The 20,152-nt window shown below is 42.0% G+C and overlaps 2 protein-coding genes across 2 annotated transcripts in view; both read left to right on the top strand.

Annotated features, from left to right (window-relative positions):
• The window catches only part of col4a6 (collagen, type IV, alpha 6), a 154,780-nt gene extending 141,668 nt beyond the window's left edge, over positions 1-13,112 (top strand). The window contains 16 exon segments of the mRNA XM_078276515.1: positions 19-82; positions 164-238; positions 557-664; positions 1,577-1,684; positions 1,807-1,878; positions 2,852-2,971; positions 3,060-3,176; positions 3,812-3,973; positions 4,085-4,183; positions 4,407-4,454; positions 4,457-4,561; positions 5,380-5,496; positions 5,866-6,057; positions 6,274-6,445; positions 7,059-7,173; positions 9,118-13,112. Of these exon segments, the coding sequence (XP_078132641.1) occupies positions 19-82; positions 164-238; positions 557-664; positions 1,577-1,684; positions 1,807-1,878; positions 2,852-2,971; positions 3,060-3,176; positions 3,812-3,973; positions 4,085-4,183; positions 4,407-4,454; positions 4,457-4,561; positions 5,380-5,496; positions 5,866-6,057; positions 6,274-6,445; positions 7,059-7,173; positions 9,118-9,378 (1,935 nt within the window). The 3' untranslated portion in view covers positions 9,379-13,112.
• Positions 13,113-13,837: 725 nt separating this feature from the next.
• Positions 13,838-18,994, top strand: LOC144534399 (ankyrin repeat domain-containing protein 46). The gene is made up of 4 exons (XM_078276307.1): positions 13,838-13,946; positions 15,361-15,703; positions 16,130-16,288; positions 17,827-18,994. The coding sequence occupies exons 2-4, from the start codon at positions 15,393-15,395 to the stop codon at positions 18,041-18,043; spliced, it is 687 nt and encodes a 228-aa protein (XP_078132433.1). The 5' UTR covers positions 13,838-13,946; positions 15,361-15,392; the 3' UTR covers positions 18,044-18,994.
• Positions 18,995-20,152: the final 1,158 nt, after the last annotated feature.

Here is a 20,152-nt window from a genome sequence, read left to right as displayed (position 1 = left end):
TGTGACACCGTCTTTCAGGGTGATGATGGTGTACCTGGTTTACCCGGCAACCCTGGAGAATTTGGTCGGCCTGGTGGCAAAGGTGAGTGTAAATGTCAGGTCTATTTATGAATAGTTTAACACGTAAATCCATCCTTTGACTGGCGTGTTTTCTGTTGCTCAGGTGCACCCGGAGAAAGTTATGGTTATCCTGGAGCTCCAGGAGCTAAAGGCCAGCCAGGAGATTCAGGCTTCCCAGGTAAGACTCACTCATGTTTGGTTTCGGTAAAAAAAATAAAATAAAAAAAAAAACAGTAGTTCCTTTAAACTGCTTTTAACTTGAGAAGAGATAGTTAAAACCAGAGCACATGCAAATGACCAGGGATCAAACCCAGTACCTTCTTACTGTGAGGACACAGTGCTAACCATTGGGCCACCGTGCCAATTTCAGATCCTACTGATGAGAATAACTTCTAACAACCCCTCTACCTTTTGTCTTCACATTAAAAAAAAACTCCATTGTTAAAAACATCTGATCCAGGATGTCTCACCTACCAGATTGATTGTCTCTCTTCAGGTGGCCGTGGCTATGACGGCGCCCCCGGTGACATCGGCTTTCCAGGAAGTCCAGGTTTCCCTGGAGTAAAGGGAGCTCCTGGTGAGGGAGGACGGCCTGGATTAATGGGTGAGAGAGACCGCTACTAGGACAAACACGTGACCAGTCTGCCATACTAGTACAGTGCCCGTTCAAAATGTGTCTGTTTGGAACAGGCCGATTGCTTGGCCTGCAGTTTTGCTTCTTGTAGCATTCTCCAGAACCAAATTGTCCCCCAAAATCCCTTACAGAGTACACACTTACAGTGTACTTCTACTTCAGAGGAAGACATTGTACTATTACATTTACGTGACAGAGGACGTGGCGTCTGCGTATGACGTCTTTTGTGCTGCAGGTTTTTCAAGTCAATTTTTTGTGGTCAACCTTGATTGTTCGTTGTTTAGTTTTATTCGCAGTTTTTAATGAACGATATCCAACGCTGTCCAAACTGCTCCAAATCCCAAACCCCAAGTTTATTGGGTACCCAGGAAACCAAGTGTGAAGAAGTTTGGATGAACGGTTCATGAATAGAATAGAATAGAATGCCTTTTATTGTCACTATACACATGTACAATGACATTAAAAGCAACTCCTTTTCCAGTGCCAACATGTACGTAAAATAAACAACATGAAATAAATAAATATGGTTTTATATACAGTGTGCTATGCAATGTGGGTTATTGCACATTATTTGAATAGTGGTGATCATATTCAATTAGTAATAGATATTGGACAATGAGAGTAATGATATTGCACAGTATACAGATATTGCACAGTAGTGGAATTGCACAGTATTATCAATAGTATTAAATATTAAATATTATATGAGACATTTCAAAAACAGACACACACACACACACACACACACACACACACACACACACACATACACATACAGAGGTTTCCCGATTAATTAGAGAGATTTCATTCGAGACACCAGAGAGAGTCAGAGGGAAGCCACAGTCAGATACTAACCCATTTGGTTCGTCTTCCCCTCTGCAGGCTCCCCTGGTTTCCCCGGGCCCAAGGGCCTGTCCAGCTACCCAGGAAGGAGAGGAGCAGATGGGCCTCCTGGTCTCCCTGGAGGTCCTGGAGTTCCCGGAGCCAAAGGTGAGAGACATCACTGCTAATGCACGTTTACTTCCCGTTTCCAAACGAGACGAGGTAACTAAAACAGGGAAGGGTATGAGCACAGGCTGCAGACAAACACTCACTCTGTTGTGTTTTTGCAGGTTTGCCCGGATCCCCTGGTTTGCATGGACTTAATGGCCTTCCTGGACCTAAAGGCATCCCTGGAACCCCAGGCAAGGACCTCATTACACACACAGAGTCATGCTTCTTCTGCTCCAGGGCCTAGACTCCAGCGGTTCACGTGGAACTCTGAAGGACTCTTAAAAGGAGTCTGAAGAGAGTCGGTCCATCTCAAACACAGTCGTGGACATACAGTGTTTACAGCGTCATGTTCACCTAGTCATGTTTGTTTCTATGGTGACCAGGAGGTCCAGCATGTACTTTCTCAAGCACTATTTGGCTTATTAAACAATACGGCGTTGGCAGCAACAGCACTCTTTGTCTGCACAGTCCACAAGAAGCATGAAGCAAAACTCACATAAACAGATAAATTACAAGTTTCATCAATTATATTCCTTTTAAATCGCTTCTGATCCTTGTTGTTATTTTGCGTCCTTGACAGGTCAAATTTCTCATCTTAAATTTGCCCTTTTGAATCATTCTGAGATCAGATATACAAAACCATTTACCACTCACCCCTCTTTGAGACAAAACCTTTATATCTTATATTTAGGGGGCATTTGTAGGCCTTTATTTCCACAGGACAGCTGAAGACATGAAAGGGGGAATGACATGCAGCAAAGGGCTGCAGGTTAGAGTCAAACCCGCGGCCGCTGCATCAAGGAGCAAACCTCTATATAAGTGCGCCTGGTTTGGACAGGGAGTTATTTTTGAATTTGGCCACAGTGAGTCTGATCTATTGATACATGTGTAACGTGTTTATATGAATCCAAGTTTTCATATTTCTGGCCAGCGTCCTGCAGGTGGTAAATGGTTAAAAGGAATACACATCTATATCAATTCAAAGAGGACATTTCCTGTTTTAAATGAGACAATAAATAAACTGTAAAAGAATACATAAAAGTCCTGTGAGGAGCTGACAAAATTCTGCGCAAAAATTCCAAGTAAATATTAGTAATTAATCATGACAGTTTGCGGATGTTGAAGATGAGCTGCTGGTGAACGTTTTGTCGTGTTTGTGTGCAGGTGGGAGTGCCGGCGGTCGCCCAGGAGCCTCTGGTGTTCCAGGGGTGAAGGGAGAGAGAGGAGTCTCGTACCCCGGAGCTCCAGGCTTCCCGGGGCCGAAGGGAGAGAGAGGAAATACAGGTGAGGTAGTCTTACAATGCTAATTGAGTGTAAATGAGTTAATATAATATGGAAAATACTGACTTCTGGTTTTGTTTTTGTGTGTCAGGGGGTCCTGGACTTGTAGGGTTCCCTGGTCTGCCCGGACCTCCTGGTCTGACTGTGGTGTCGGATGTCCCCGGAACTTTGGGAGACCCCGGCCTCCCTGGACTGGACGGAGAGTATGGTAAATACATTTCCTCATCTCTTCCTCTGATTTCCTTACTTTCTTTCAACCCAATTTCCCCTTTATCTGTTTCGTTTCCTTTCTTCTTATCTCATCTCTCCTCTTAACCCTCTCATCTCTTCCTAACCCTCTCCTCTCCACATAACCCTCTCCTCTCTTCCTAATCCTCTCCTCTCTTCCTAACCCTCTCCTCTCCTACTAGCCCTCTCCTCTCTTCGTAACCCTCTCCTCCTGACCCTCTCCTCTCCTCCTAACCCTCTCCTCTCCTCTTAACCCTCTCCTCCTAACCCTCTCATCTCCTCCTAACCCTCTCCTCTCCTCCCTCTCCTCCCTCTCCTCTCCTCTTAACCCTCTAATCTCCTCCTAACCCTATCATCTCCTTCTAACCCTCTCCTCTCCTCTTAACCCTCTCCTCTCTTCCTAACCCTCTCGTCTCTCCCTAACCATTTCATCTCCTCCTAACCCTCGCCTCTCTTCCTAACCCTCTCCTCTCCTCCTAACCCTCTCCTCTCTTCCTAACCCTCTCGTCTCTCCCTAACCCTTTCAACTCCTCCTGACCCTCTCCTCTCTTCCTAACCCTCTCCTCTCTTCCTAACCCTCTCCTTTCCTCCTAACCCTCTCCTCTCCTCCTCCAGGTTTACGCGGTCCTCCAGGTCCTCCCGGGCCTCCTGGTCCAGGCACAGCCCAGGGAGACAGAGGTGACTCTGGGCTCCCGGGCTTCCCTGGCTCCCCCGGCAGGAAAGGAGAATCCGGCATCCCCGGAGGCGCTGGACTCCCCGGCAGCCCCGGTTTCAAAGGTGAAGCTGAGCTACAAACAGGCTTTAAACTAAAAATGTGATAAAATAAATAAAAAAAGTTTGTGTGTTAATGCAAAAGATAAAGTAAAACGTTGTGTTTTTGCTTTTCAGGAGGACGAGGTGAGACCGGCTACAGCGGAGGGCCTGGTGTCAAGGGTTTCCAAGGTGACCCTGGTTACTATGGAAACAAAGGAGCCAAGGGAGTACGAGGTAGGAGGAGTTTAGTCTTTCCACAGGTAGACATCCATCAGTGGATTTTGATGGTACAGGAAATGAAGGCAGGTTACTTTTGTGTGAGTTTAATTTATTTTATCCTACTAAAACTTTCCTCGCCCTTTATTCCCTTTTTTTTTTCTCCGCTCATCCTGTATTTCTCCTTCACCCATCCGTCTTCCCTCGTTCTCTTTCTCTTTCTCCATCCTTTCCTCCCCAGGGCAACGTGGGCGTAAGGGTATCCCTGGAGTGGCGCTGCCTTCACCCCCACCCAAGACTTTGAACGACGTTTCGGAGACGTGGGTCTTCCCGGTCCAAGCGGCAGCTCCGGTGTCCCCGGAGAATCCGGTCAGCCAGGAATGCCCGGACGTCCAGGTGAACAGTGAAAACCGTTTTTTTTTTTTTTTTTAAAACAATCTTTGCCATGGTGAAGACATTGTTGTTTAAAATGATCTTTTTTCCAACGTTAAAAGCTATTTGGGCTGGGCAATATGGAGAAAATCAAATATCATTATACACAGTCATTTCATGGATCCCCGATATGAATATATATGATATGTATATAGGGGTTGTAATTACACTGCAGTACAGTTCCAGTAACCTGACTCCGCCAGATGGATTGCTTCGCATTTGCTCAGCATATCCATCTGGGAACTTTCCGTTGGAGAACTTTTGGGAAGGGGATAAAATACTGGTTAGCTGATTGGATAAACCATCTGTCTATCACCACCTATGTTGGGGATAGACGGGCCAAATCAACCAATCAGATCAACGATATTTCAAACTCTTGCAATAACCAGTCGGGAGAATAGCAAAAACATCTTTTCCTCCGAGAAAAGCCTCCAGTGCCGTATTTTGCTCTTCTTTCAATGAAGGAATACTTTCTAATTCGGATAAAACGTGCGCGGTAGCTACGCTCATCTCATCCGTGGAAGCCGCCACGTTGTTTAGACTGAACAGTCGCTTCTCGCTGCGTCACACCTAACTAAACCCGCCTCAAAACCAATGCTGATTGGGTCGGTCGTTTGGCGAACGGCTCAAAATTTTCTCTGTCTCAAGATGCCAGACTGATCTGCGAGTGGAAAACTGGAGCTCGCCAGATCAGGACGGTCTCACGAGGCTACAGTTCCAGTGCAGAGAGACTGAAACATGATAAAGGGGAAAATAAATGTCTGTCTGGTCTCCTGCTGCAGGTCCCAAGGGTCGTCTTGGTCCCGTGGGTAAACTTGGCAGGACTGGGTCTGGTGGTTTTCCCGGACCTGTCGGTGACCCCGGACCCCCCGGTTTCCTCGGACCCACTGGAGAACAAGGTCAGTAGTCTGTCAAAGATGACGCTTATTTCCAACTGTTATGTCTCTTAAATTCAATTTCATTTCATTTATAGTGTCATTTCACAACAAGAGTTATCTCAGGACACTTTACAGATGGAGTAGGTCTAGACCACATCCCCCCCCATTAAACCATATATAGCTTCACATTATTACATATCCAACTGATTTTATTTCTGTGACCATTGAAGCTGAGACATTGATTGCTGTTTATCACCATAAAGAAACACAACAATAAAAGAGTTAAATGCTCTTTTAACCCATTAATCTCCCCCGTGGCAAAGCCCTACAGGCTCCACTAAAAGTGATTCTAACAGCTGCTTAAATTTCTTCTTGTCTCCTCTTCTCCAGGTCTCCCTGGTCAGCCCGGTCGCCGCGGCAATCCCGGCAGCGTGGGCCGCAGTTCCAGCATCGGCTACACTCTGGTGAAGCACAGCCAGAACTCCCAGGTTCCCATGTGTCCTCAGGGCATGGCCAAGCTGTGGGACGGGTACAGTCTGCTGTACGTGGAGGGACAGGAGAAGGCTCACAACCAGGACCTTGGTATGGAAAACCCTTTTATTCATGTCGTTACAGTCTGATGAAGTGGTTTCACCTTCATCGACCTTTTTATTTGGGACAAGTTGGAGTTTTGCGTGATTTTGCGTGAATCTAGCTGCCGTGCAAGGAAACATACTTCTACCCAAAACCTTAAACTGGAAACTGGAGATCCCGAACAATAAGTGAGCCCTCTCTCTGTCTCTCTCTTTGTGTCTCCAGGTCAGCCGGGGTCGTGCCTCCCCAGGTTCAGCACCATCCCCTTCCTCTACTGCTCCCCCAACGAGATCTGCTACTACGCCAGCCGCAACGACAAATCCTACTGGCTCTCCACCACTGCACCCATACCCATGATGCCTGTGGCCGAGGAGCAGATTCAACCTTACATCAGCAGGTACTGCACACTGTTCTGGCTCAGTGGACTGTAACAGTCAAACTCAGGGTTTTTCCTGCATAGAGGAATTTTTGCATCTAACGTCTGGGTGTCCTCCCCCAGGGAAGTTTTGAGCATCGACGACTTAATTTCCTGTATTCGGATACACTTTTATGCACCAATTTACGGTGGAAATATCTTTTATATAGTGTATGTGAAGAAGAAAATAACAGATGAAAATTCAAAATATATCAAAAATATAATGGAAAGTATGTTCTTGCGTGTCATTGGGCATTTTTAAGTGGGTAAATGGAAATCCTGGAGCTTTCTTAGTGGGTATACTGCGTATACCTGCGTATCACGTTGAACCAGTTTTGTTAATTGGGGTTTTATTTACTCACGCATAATACACAGTTTATCAAATTGTCAGTAAAAGCATAGATTTCTGTCAAACAAGATAACACAGACTCATTGCCTTTACTACTGTACGTGGACCAATCATGCTTACTTTTGTGCGTAGTCCCCAACCCCCCCCAAAAAAAAGGTCCAGTCTGAGCCAGGAAAAACCCTGACACCGCATGCATTATAAATAAATGTACCATCAACTCTTTGTCCTCTCGTATGAACCATCCAGGTGTTCTGTGTGTGAGGCTCCCTCTCAGCCCGTGGCGGTCCACAGTCAGGACATGACCATCCCCACCTGTCCTCCAGGCTGGAGGAGTCTCTGGATAGGATACTCCTTCCTCATGGTAAACTAAAGACTTTAAATCACCCTCTTCTCATAATAAGGCCTACAAAATGAAACCTAAATGTGTGTGTCCTCTGCAATCTCTGGAATAAGACAAACTTTAGTTGGACAAGTTAAATAAGAAAGGGTTTTCTTCCTATATGTTGACATTCCATGTATCATTTTTTTTTGTCATTTGGATTGCGTAAACTGTAATTTTTCTTGTTTTAGTAGTCGAGTATTCCATCGATTATTCTATCGGTTAATCGAGGAATCGGATGAGTAATACTTTTTGCTTTATTAAAGAGCAATAATAAATAATATGATCAGTCAAAACTAAACACATTTAGTGCATTTAAGTGCCATGATTACATTCTGGGTTTAAAAAAAAATGTCTAACTGACGAGGAGTAATGTCCTAGCAGCGGGCAGCGAGGCAGAGATGCTGCGAGGTGCACTACGTCTTGTCTCATTTGTGGTCTGATAAACAGTAAAAAGTGCCCCATATCGCTGTTTTACCTCAAAATTGACATGACGTTTCTTGCAACTCGATAGTTCAAACTAGGATTTAAATCTGTAGTTTTGTCAGTTTTAAGAAATGTAGAAATTAACGCTGAAGAGAACACACAAAAAAAAAAAATATATATATATATATTCAAAATAAAATGTCCTCTATTTGCCAAAGTTAAAACAATTACCAACTTGGTAATACATCTTTAAGGGTAACTACCATTGTTGTTGTTTTTAACCGGGACCCTGTCACAGTTCCAATGATTTAAGGACCCAAATGCAGGGAGAGGCAGGCAGGCAGGAGAAGGGTAGGACTTGAGGATTTATTAATAGAAACACAAAAATGAACAAAGGGAGTCCTGGGAGAAGCAGCAGGCAAAAACCAATTCCAAACAAAGAAAGGTGTCCAAAAACAGAGGGAGGGGAGTACAAAGACCAGGGAAATACCAAACTGACACGGGGAAAGCACACGAAAACACACAAACTAACCAGGCAAGGACACAAACAGACACAAAACAGTCTGACAATAGACAAGGGGAACACAGAGGTTAAATACATGAGGTAATGAGCAAATGAGGGACAGGTGATACAGCAGGTGAAACACATCAGGGCGGGGCAGGACAATCAGACAAGGCGGGAAAACACAGGAAGTAAAACTAGACAAGACAAGACAGAAAACAGACTATCAAAATAAAACAGGAAACAGAAATATACCCAATGCACGGAACACTACACAGTCAAAACAGGATAAATCAAAACACACAATGAACAGGGAAATAAGGAAACAGAAATATACACAACAGAGAACAGAAATATACACAGTCCAGAATACACAAAACAGGAAACATCTACACAACAGAAATATACAGAATAAATATACGAAACAGGAAACCGCAACAGAAATATACAAACAGGCAAGAGAAACATCCACAACCACAACAGACCCTATGTTCCTATGTTTCTGTGTCTAAGAGACTCATTGGAACAAACATTTTTGACCATTGGTCCAGTATTAAGCAAAAAGTATTGTTTTTTTAAATGGAGTCTGGTGGGTTTAGCGCTGGCGACTTCAGAGCTGTTTCTGGTTAAACAGAAAGTTCTCTAAGAGGTTTTAAAGTTCTATCTCTGAAGGGATCCTTTCCATAATGCTGTCAAACACTTAGAATATTAATCTGAGCCTGTCAGTGGCAAAAACAGCACTTTTAGTGGACCAAATTGACAATGCACATTTGCCCCATAGGGTTACATTGCAGCCCAGTCTGTGGCTGCCGGTTACAGCGTTCACGACTAATACTGGACCAATGTCAAAGATTGTTGTTCCCATCAGTCACTTACAAACAAAAACATAGGAAATCCAGGTCCAGGTTGAGCAGACAGGAAGTGATGCATTGTACTTTCCAGCAGCAGTTAGTGTTGAATGAATAAAGAATTGACTTCCCCTCTTCTCTCGTGTGCAGCACACAGCAGCCGGCGCCGAGGGCGGCGGTCAGTCCCTGCAGTCTCCCGGCTCCTGCCTGGAGGACTTCCGCGCGACGCCATTCATCGAGTGCAACGGGGGCAAGGGCACCTGCCACTACTTCGCCAACAAGTACAGCTTCTGGCTCACCACCGTGGAGCCCCACCAGGAGTTTGTTTACTCGCCAGCACAGGAGACCCTGAAGGGAGGGCAGGAGCGCTCCAAAGTCAGCCGCTGCCAAGTCTGCAGCAAGATCTTGTAGTAGGAGAAGGAGGAGGAGGAGGAGGAGGAGCGGAGGGGTGGAGGTGATATATCAACCCCTCACAAGAAATAAAAAAGAGAGGTGCTGATGATTGAGGATGAGATGATTTTTATAAAGAAATCTAGAAAAGAACACTGACTGAAAATGAGCTCCTATCCTGCGTCTCCGATAGTTTCAGAATCGAGTCGAACAACAAATCGACTCCGTTTTTTGAGTTTTTGATCCCTTTTAGGAATGAATGGCTTATTAAAAAACAAAAAGGAAGAGTTGGAGGGAGGAAATGCAAAGAGAAGGGCTCCAGCGGGATTGCCCTTCTTTAGATTATCACTGACAATGGTGCTATTGTTTATGTTTATTTTGTGGCTCATTACATGTTTTTTTTTTGGCGAGAAGCATTCTCGGCTACCTCAGAGAGTGCCACCCCGCTTTGGACAGCACTGCACCGCTTACACATCAGCACACATCTGGGCGGCCGCTTCAGATACGTCAATTCAGACAGTAGAGTCAAACATGGGTCTAAGGTCTTCACTTCTGTGAACTGATCTATCTGAAGTAGAAGCACCTGATTCTGGTTTAAACGCATGTTTTAGTGAAATGGCCGCCATAAAACTTTGCTTCTCTTGTATCGACTGCCCGCTACGACCACTTTATAACCGCAGTGATGTTACAGATAATGTTACATTAAAAGCTGCATCCTGTTTTGCAAAAATGACTCCATTGGTCATCATTTCATGACAGTATGGAAATCTAGTTGCTGACATTTGAGACTAGCTTGAAGGCATTAAAGAGCACAATAAGCGCGCTACTATTTTTTTTACAATTTTTTTTGGAAAGTTGCATTATGGTTGTTTGTGTCTGTTTTCGTGCATACAAGAAAACTTATCCAAAAGCGTTCAAGGTGCGAGCAAAATGTGTAAAACTAATGGAGGAAGGAAAGTGAAAGAAAGAATAGCTAGTAATAAGTACACAAGCACGGTGCTTGTTCAGTCAGTATTTTACATTTTAAATCAGATACTAGACCAACAGCAGCTTTTTAAGGCAGAAAAAGAACCTGATTTTTCAATATCCTTTTTACAATTCACACGTTTGCTCATTATTTGTCTGCTGGATTTGATTTTCTAACAACATGGCAAGTTGTATTATCAGGTTTCAACTGTCAAATCTCAGATATTATAGCTTCAGGAAGTGCTGCCTCTGCCTCTAAAGATGGCATAACCGACACAAAACAACAACTAAAGGTTCATTTTAATGGATTTTTATTACTTCAAGCAAGTTGCAATTCTCTACTAGTTGATTTTCATAGTTTACAGGAATTATTTTAAACCAACGACGGCCTGGAAGTTAAGAAAATCTATTGAATCATGTAAAGTGTGATGAGGGTGAAAGTGTCAGGATTCCTACGGTCATAAAAAAACTGGAAGAACCATGGAATTGGAAAAACAATTGCGACCAAATGTTTTAATTGTTTGTTTTCTTTCAATTATATCACAAAGGGGACAACAGGAAGACATTGCATGTAAAACACATACACTTACTTCCCCATAAGCGTAAGTTAGTTGCCCGTGTCTGATTGCTAACACACTTTATTATTTAATCACCATAACATCACAGATAATGCAAAAGTCATGGAAATCACTAGCCAAAATGTGTAGGAACCCTGGAGTTTATTCTTGATCCTGGAAATTGAAGTTTGACTAAAAGAGCTAGGAGTTTATAAGCAAAGTCCATCTGCCAGTGAAGCTAGGAAATGAACCGTGAGTTCAGAGTTTTTTTGCCAAACTTAAAATGCTCATAATATGCTTTTTGGCTTTTTCCCTTTCCTTTATTGTGTCATATATCGTTTTTGTGCACGTTATAGGTTTACAAAGTGAAAAAGCCCAAAGTCCCCCCCAAAGGGACTTACCATCTCCAACAGAAAACACTGTTCACAAACTGCTCCAAACAGCTCTGTTGTAGTCCAGCCTTTACTTCAGAGACACTTTGTAACACACGTTATAATGCTCGCCTAGCTGCTAGCATGGCACGCCCTCATACTCTGCTTCTGACTGGCTAGTAGTCCTTACCTAGGTACTGTCAGGACACGCCCTCATACTCTGCTTCTGACTGGCTAGTAGTCCTTACCTAGGTACTGTCAGGACACGCCCTCATACTCTGCTTCTGACTGGCTAGTAGTCCTTACCTAGCTACTGAGCATGTGCGACTCCCAACAAAGATGGAACAGAAGTGAGATGTCTCACTCTGTAGCTAAAACAGAGAGCTCAACACACAGGGTGTTTTTTGAGTGTTTTTTTGAAAATGAAACCATGTAAACCTATTCTGGTACAACCTCTAAATACAATTATGAACCTGAAAATAAGCATAATATGAGCACTTTAAAGAAAAATGCTCAGCAGCAATATAATCTATTCATATTTTGCCATTGTTGTGCAAAATCATGCAAAATTACCAGCGCAGTCCTTTAACTTTACACCTGTAATCTCTGTATATTTCACAATATGACTCTATGGTGCTACACAATACCCTGACAGCTGACTTATAAGGCAACATTTAAAATATTAAACTGCGTGCAATAAAAAGGAAAAAAAAACAAAGAAACAGCACTTTTCCTCTGAATAGCTAAAACAGAAGCTCTGCAACAGCTTACTGTAGTGTAACTGTAATGACTTGAATGAGGCCACCCATTCATAAATATTGCACTGATGTGAACTCACATGGGGCTCGGACAATAGACACATCTCCAAATCACAGACTTTCATCTTCATCTCGTGACCAAACTAGCGTTTTTAAATCACGCTTCTCTCACACTAAATTTGCAACAGCAAACCACACACACACCAACACACACACACACACACACACACACACACACACACTCTCTGATAGATTGTTAATTATTGCTGTACATAATGCTTACTGTATTTCCCACCAAAGTATGTTGAAGCAAAAAGTCTTTAAAGTGATTAGCTCTTTGTTTTTTGTTGTTTTGTTTTTCCCGGTCTATGTGTCTGCTCTCTGTCCTCGGATAAGAAAGAGGAAGAATTAAGGGAGTCATTTTCTGTCTATAAATGTAGACTCTGCAGCCATATTTATGACAGAATTGATTTTTTTTTTTAAATTGACTTTGGTTTGCGATGCAAATTCAAACTCTCAACGGTTCTCCTCTCGTATCCTTGGACAGTGAACGCTACTAAGTGACTTGTAACCACTATGACCACTGTGTCTCTCTGCTGGTAGCCTATTACTATGTCACGTTACCTTTTTATTTTTTATTTTTTTTATGTTGCCCTTTTCTTTTTTTCTTTTGTCAGCCTTTGTGGTTTTGTAATGTAGATTGTAATTATTTTACGTAAGTCATGATACTATCCCCTGGTTTTATTTACTGAGATGGGAGGGAACGGGACGATAACGATGTGTACATTAAATATTATGGAGAGAAAAAAAACAACAACAAATGCCTTTTAGGATTATGTTTTTATATGGAAAATATATTCACCACTGATGATTTAACAGACGCAACAACCTTTGGTTTTTACCCCAATTTTTCAAAAAAAAAAGAACGAGTAGAAATGTTTCATGCAGCAGCGTGCTGTAAGTGCCGGAGTGACAGAAAGGAAATGCAGTTTTCCTCAAAGAGGATCTATAACAATAAAATGGTAATAACATGTCTGTTACTGTCATGTGTATTTCTGTGCTCACACACACTTTGAAATAAAGTCTCTAAAGTAACTTTCCAATGCAGAGTTATTCTTTATAAACCCGTGAGGTGTTTCAGTGTTTTCGTGCTAGCAGCAGGCGTTGTTTTAACGTGTTATTATTACATGTTTTGTTGTGCTGTAGTAAGCAGGGGTGATTCTAGGATCAGACCTTTAGGGGGGCTCAGCCCCTAATGAGAATGTGACACGGATACATTTTTAGGGGGACTGAGATGAAAGGGTCTAAAATCGCCACTGGTAGTAAGTGTAAAGATAATGTTTGAGATCAGATTGCTGTTTGTTTGGCAAAAGCAAGTTGAGAACATTAACTCTTTAGAACGTGATACAGATTTTTATTGCTGTGTTGTGCAACCAAGCAGTCATCAGATACCAGATGTGGAACTTAACAACAACTATGTTTGTAGGTGTTATCACCTGGTAGAGCGCGCCCTCATATATACAGAGGCTTAGTCCTCGACGCAGTGGTCGCAGGTTCAAATCTGACCTGCAGCCCTTTGCTGCATGTCATTTCCCCTCTTTCTCCCCTTTCCTACTGGATAGAAAGGGAAGTTGCGACAGATTCTGGCAGACAACCACTATCAAATCCAGTGAGATTTATATGAATAGTCTAGTCAATTTTATTTTTGCCCAAACCCATTATTTAAAGGGGTTTATTAAATTATATTAAAAAAAACAACAACATAGAGGTAGAAATACAAACTGTCATATCACCTCCCGGACAGTAGGTGGCGACAAACGTCTGAATGTTGCTAAGGAAACAGAAGAAGCCTAGCATCACAACAACACTGCTCGTAACGTTAGCTCAAAGAAGAGCGGAGTGAATTTTTTTTCTGCTAATTGGGAACATATTAACAGGTGAGTAATATAACTGTCAGCCAACAAAGCCTCTAAATGGCTTGTTTAGTCCATGTGCATGTTCTTACAAGTGTTAAATCACATATGAATCTGTTTAGGGGTGCGTAAAACGTTAGCTTACCAGCTAACATTAGCTCCGCTAGCTTCTTCTCGTTAGCTTTAACAATCTAACGTTTTATTTTTGACACGATGTGTGACGTCGCTGCATGCAAAGATTCTGACATATCTTAAAGATAAAATGTGTAGGTATGATGTGATGTTGCTACCATCTCCATTACTGCAAGCTAGCTAGTTAATGCTACAGTTATTATGACGTTACGCAGTGCAGTCTGCTGTTTTACATTACCATTAGCTATATAACGTTAGCTACACTAACATTGGCTAAAAGGGGTTTCTTGTGATGGTTTTCGTAATTAAAAGGACATTGTATTGTCTGCAGGGTTCGTAGCTTCACACTTAATGTTTGCTGTGAGTAATGTGATATGTGCTCAGATGAAAGAAATTACTGGTAACTAATTTAAAGAAATACTCCTAATTTTTAGGAATACTTTTAATAATGTGCTCAAACGCCTTTCGCTAAACGCTTTAGCTCTTTGAATATCTTGATAATAGGTTATAGACCTTAGAGACCTAAGGTTATCAATTTCATCTGTGCTTTTCCTACTATGACAAGTCAAAATGTCTGCTGTGAAAAAGGTCCATAAAGTATTCACTCTAGAAATAATGGGCTGGCACGATATGCTTTTGTCCAGATTCTTTCACGATACATGAGTGCCGATTGTATTTGTGTTGTGATTTTCATTTATTGTGACTATTCGATAGTTTGGAGTATTGCGATTTACTTTTCCTTCTTTAACAAAAACAAAAGTTGAATAATACACTTATAGAGACAATATGCATATTTTTTTGTGTTTTTTTATGTTCTTCTTTACAAATATATTAAATGTCAGACTGACTCACTGACATGTGATGCATGTCATTCTTAGAAAACAGTTACCCATGTATCGTGAAAGAGTTGAATCGGGACAAAGGATATAGTCCTATTTAATACGTTTTAGTTTTTTGAAGTAAAAAGCAATAATTTTATGTTTATTTATTGTTTATTACCAGTGCATTGAATGTTCTAAGTTACAAATGGCTGAACAAAATAAATAAACTAAACTAATATATCATGAGACATTTTCTAAACTATGTTTTCTAAAAAGAATGCACATCACATGTCAGTCAGTCAGTCTGACATTTATTCTATTTGTGAAGAGGTTCATAACATGGATTTTCTGCTTTTTCTGCTTTCGGTCTGTTTTGCTGGAAACGGATACGATGTAGTCGCCATCGCCGTGCATTGAAATGATCACTAATATTCAGATTTGGGACACTGAGACATCCTGTTTTTCCTCTTTGATCTTCAACGCAGGTACGCTGGAATTTTCTGACACCCACTCGGACATGTCCTATGTCTTCATCAACGACTCGTCGCAGACTAACGTGCCTCTGCTGCAGGCCTGCATTGATGGAGACCTGCCTTTCGCCAAGAGGCTCCTGGAGACGGGATGCGACCCCAACATCCGAGACAACCGGGGCCGCACTGGCCTGCACCTAGCCGCCGCGCGAGGGAACGTGGAGATATGCCGACTCCTACACAAGTTCGGGGCCGATCTGTTGGCGACTGATTATCAAGGAAACACAGCTCTGCATCTGTGTGGTCATGTGGACACTATACAGTTCCTGGTCTCCAACGGGCTGAAGATCGATATCTGGTAAGGAATGTTATCAATATGCATATATACAGTTGTGGCCAAAAGTTTACATACAGTTGTAAAGAACATGTATGTCATGGCAGTTAGAGTTTCCAATAATTAATACAACTGCTATTTTTCTGTGATGGAATCATTAGAGGACATACTTCTTTGTCACAAAAAACAGTCTAGAAATGTGGCTCTCTTTTGACTTTATTATTTATATTTTTGACCCAGTAGATTTGGTCACATTTTCAGAAGACTCATAATAAAGTCAAAAAATACCCAAATTTTGTGAAATTCTAGATCATACATGTACATGGTTTATTTTTCATGGAGTAGTAGTACTTGGAGAAGGAGTAGTAGTACTTGGAGAAGTAGTAGTAGTACTTGGAGAAGGGCTCCTGTGACTCTGTGGTCTCTAACCGTGCTGTGTTTGCCTGACAGTAACCACAATGGCTCGACCCCTCTGGTGCTGGCGAAGAGACGCGGCGTGAACAAGGACGCCATCCGTCTGCTGGAAGGACTGGAGGAGCAGGAGGTGAAGGGCTTCAACCGAGGAGCCCACTCTAAACTGGAGACCATGCAGATGGCCGACAGCGAGAGGTACACGTAGGGAATGCGAGGAATGATGGACTGTGTGGGCGGAGTGGGAGAGACAGAAGAGACATATGATTACCAGGACCGGTGTGCGTAAAGTTACCGCCGGTAAACCCAGTAGTGTGAGTAGCGTAGCGAAGCACAAACTGAAACATGGGTAACGTTTAGATCACTGCAAAAGCGCTTGCTGATAAATTGGACAGGTTGCAAAATGCTAGAAAGGCTAAGCTACACAAAGCAAGCCTCTTAAAGGTGCCCTGCCACACGTATTTCATGACTTTGTGGTAATGTCTGAAGTTCTACTATGGACATTTTTTGTGGAAACAATGCCTTGGTTACCTTGTTTCAAGCCATTCCAGCGTGGTATAGAAAGCCTGCAGGAAGACTTTTTTTTTTGTGCCAGTTCTCATTAATATTCAACGAGCTAAGCTGCTTGACTCTGATTGGCTAACAGCTAGCCAATGAGAGCCTGGCTATCAGCGTCCTTTACCCAACGCAACTGGGCGAGCTAATGAATAGTAATGAGCTCAGGCAACACCACGTCAGACTGACCAGCTTTTGTAATTGGCCTGATTTCTCCACTTATTTCTTGTCAGTGGCTAGAGCTGACAGAGGAGGCAGCAGTTCATCTTCACATTCACGACGTAACACAAACACATATGGCCCTGACATATGTAAATACAAGTAAAAACGTTTTTGTGTGGCAGGGCACCTTTTAAGGAAATCAATACAAGGGTTGTTATTAAAGGGTGATAAAATACAGGTAGCCTGTAGAATGGAAAGCTGTCCCTCCTGTGATTTTATCAGGCTAATGACTGGAAACTAGTCGACGTCGACTTTCACATCAGAGTCAAACTTAAAACATCTGAAGCAATGCGACCGCTACAACCCACAACTCTTTCTACGTACACGTAGTCATGTAAATATAGTTTGAGAACAGTGGATCTCTCCTTTAATAGCTTTAAACGTGTATCAGGACACCGCTTCTGTTTCATCGTTATTGACAGTGTTGTTTGCATTTGTCACATGACTAGGTCTGGGTTCAAAAAATCGATTCTCAAATTAAAATCAATCTTTGTTTGATTGATCCGATATCGATTAATAATAATAATAATAATACCGTCTTTTGATAACTGCCTTTTCACCATGAAGTAAACAGTACTTTAAACTAACTTTTTGGGGGTCAATTCTTTATGTCAACATCAATCTGGTGCATTAGAAAATAGATTTGAGGGTTGCTTTTTTCTGTAACAATTTACAACAGAGGTTCTCTGAGAATCTCTTTTATATATTAACAGGTATTGTAACTAAAATTTCCCCTAACCAAATTGATATCGAATCAAATCAGAAATGTAATCGAATCGGGGCACGGTGAATCGGAATCAAATCTATTCAATAAATGATTGGCGATACCCAGCCCTACACATTACTCATCATGACTGGTTTGATCATTACAAAAAAGTCCCAGTGAAGCTGCGTTTGAGGCAGGAGGAGGAGGAGGAAGAAGATCTGGTCTGTAACAGTGATTTCTGTGTCTGTCCCAGTGCGATGGAGAGCCACTCCCTACTCAACCCCAACCTGCAGAGCAGCGAGGGCGTCCTGTCCAGCTTCAGGACCACCTGGCAGGAGTTTGTGGAGGATCTGGGCTTCTGGAGGGTCCTGCTGCTGCTGGTGGTCATCGCCCTCCTCTCCCTGGGCATCGCCTATTACGTCAGCGGAGTTCTGCCTTTCTCCAGCAGCCAGCTGGAGCTGGTGCACTGAGCTAGGGGCGGGGGTGGGGGGGGGTAGGACAGAGAAGCACGGGAGTAAAATACACAAGAGAAGTTCTCTTTATACCAGAACAGAAATCCAGATTTTTGCTCATTTGCAGCCCAGGTCTGGTCTTCATCTTGGTTACCTAAACAGGGAAACATCATATGGTATTGTTAGTAAAGCAGTGATCCAAAAGAACAAAACCCACTTTCATAACTAAAACAACTTGAGGTGACTAACAGCAAGTGTCTCATGTGGTACTGAACAAGTATTGTGTAATATATCCCCTTTAAAATGACATCAACGTTGAAGCAGCTTTTAATAGTGAGAGTGAGAAAATATAATGCTCTTGTATTGTTTTAATGCAGTTCTTATGATTTCATTCATACTGTATGCTCTGTTACAAGCTGTTTATTGCCAACGTTTTGTATCTCTTATTTTCCTATTCTTTTAACCGTGTTATTTATCAATTATGGTCTGTATTTCCTTATGCATACTGTATGTTTTTCGTGCTTTCTTCGCCAATTTCCAGTTTCATCCATCTCCTATTGCAGCTGGAGACAGTTTAGTTGTGATAACTGAAAGCTGATTCCCTCGTGTTGCATCGTCTGCTTACGTAGAAAAGCACCTTGACTGTGTGCCTTTGTTAGAGAAAGCTTCATGTTCCACAATGAAGACATTCCCGTCAGAAGCATGCGGCTGTGTTGCATTAATATCTGCCCTGTTGTTGTAAACATCATATATAGGCACAATGTTTATAAACTGAAGGGTTATTGCAGCAGATTATTACTTGTTTTGTTGTATTTTCATTTTAATGTTCTTTGTAAACCATGTCGATTTGATTTGTTGGAGATTTTCCACCTGTTGATTTTCTGTGAACAATAACTCATTGGAAGTAAATCCTAATTTAATGTGGAGACATAATAAAATAATATGTGTATGTCTGACTCTAATCAACAAGATGACTCACCGTGTTGTCAGATTTTGGATTTCTCTGTTGATCAGTGCAAGAATACACACACACACACACACACACACACACACACACACACACAGTATTGTGGTTACAGAGGTTAAAGTGAGCATGAGGAACTCAAAATCACAGTTTAGAAATCTTCTGTATATAAAAATAAATGTCTTTAATCCATCGAGTGTGCTTCTTTAGGCATCCATGCACGTTTGTATTATTCCCCAACAAGGTATCTTGATTTAGAGTGATTGATCTGCTTCCTGAAAGGATGTTTCCGCTCCAAAATACAGCTTTATACACCTTTCATCTTCTTGTAAAGATGTAATTATCAGAAACATGTCTTCAGATATTACAGATAATCTTGTAAAAATGTACATTTTAATAAATGGGAGGGTGTGAGGGTCAAAACCCCTTTCTGTCTGTTTAGGGCTCCCATCTGCAGAGGATTTATAAACCTGGCACTAATAATTACTTTCTCATGACTCAGGTGAGTCACAGCAACAAAACAGGAAGTGCCTGGATTTGTTGCATCCCTATGAATATTGTTTGTCTTACTTTTATTTGCGGGATACTCATACTTTTAAGTTTTGGAACTACTGTTTATTTGATTTAGAGAATGTAAACGGGAAGTTCTGGCAAATTTGGACCATTAGAAGTATTGAGGCGACTTCTAGCTCACCCAGTAAATGCAGCCGGGTTCGAATCCGACCTGCGGCCCTTTGCTGCTTGTCATCCCCCATCCTCTCTCCCACCTTTCCTGTCTATCCACTGTCACTGAAATAAAGGGAAAAAGCCCCAAAAAAATGATCTTTAAAAAAAAAAGAAGTATGCCGAATGAACTATTAGCAGTTCCTCTTGGCGGTACACTTATGGGTGAACAGACAAACACCACTGGTTTACTTTGATACGGAAGAAAACTGAAAAACGCCATGATTCTCAGGCAAGTCTCGGATTTATAATGAGCGTCTTTTTTTCTGTGATTTCTTAGCAGCTTTATGGACGTTTATGTACATCGGAGATAACGATATTAACTTAAAATTAACTTAAAAGTCACATTGAATTCTATACTATTTTATATGCAAAAAAAGGCATTAAGATATGACATAAATCTAAAATCGAAATCTACAAAGTAAATCTAGCTGTCATTG

Source organism: Sander vitreus, chromosome 19, assembly GCF_031162955.1.
Source record: "Sander vitreus isolate 19-12246 chromosome 19, sanVit1, whole genome shotgun sequence".
Lineage (NCBI taxonomy): Eukaryota > Metazoa > Chordata > Actinopteri > Perciformes > Percidae > Sander > Sander vitreus.
The sequence above is the reverse complement of the archived record's forward strand: the minus strand, read 5'-3'. Positions and strand labels throughout refer to the sequence as shown.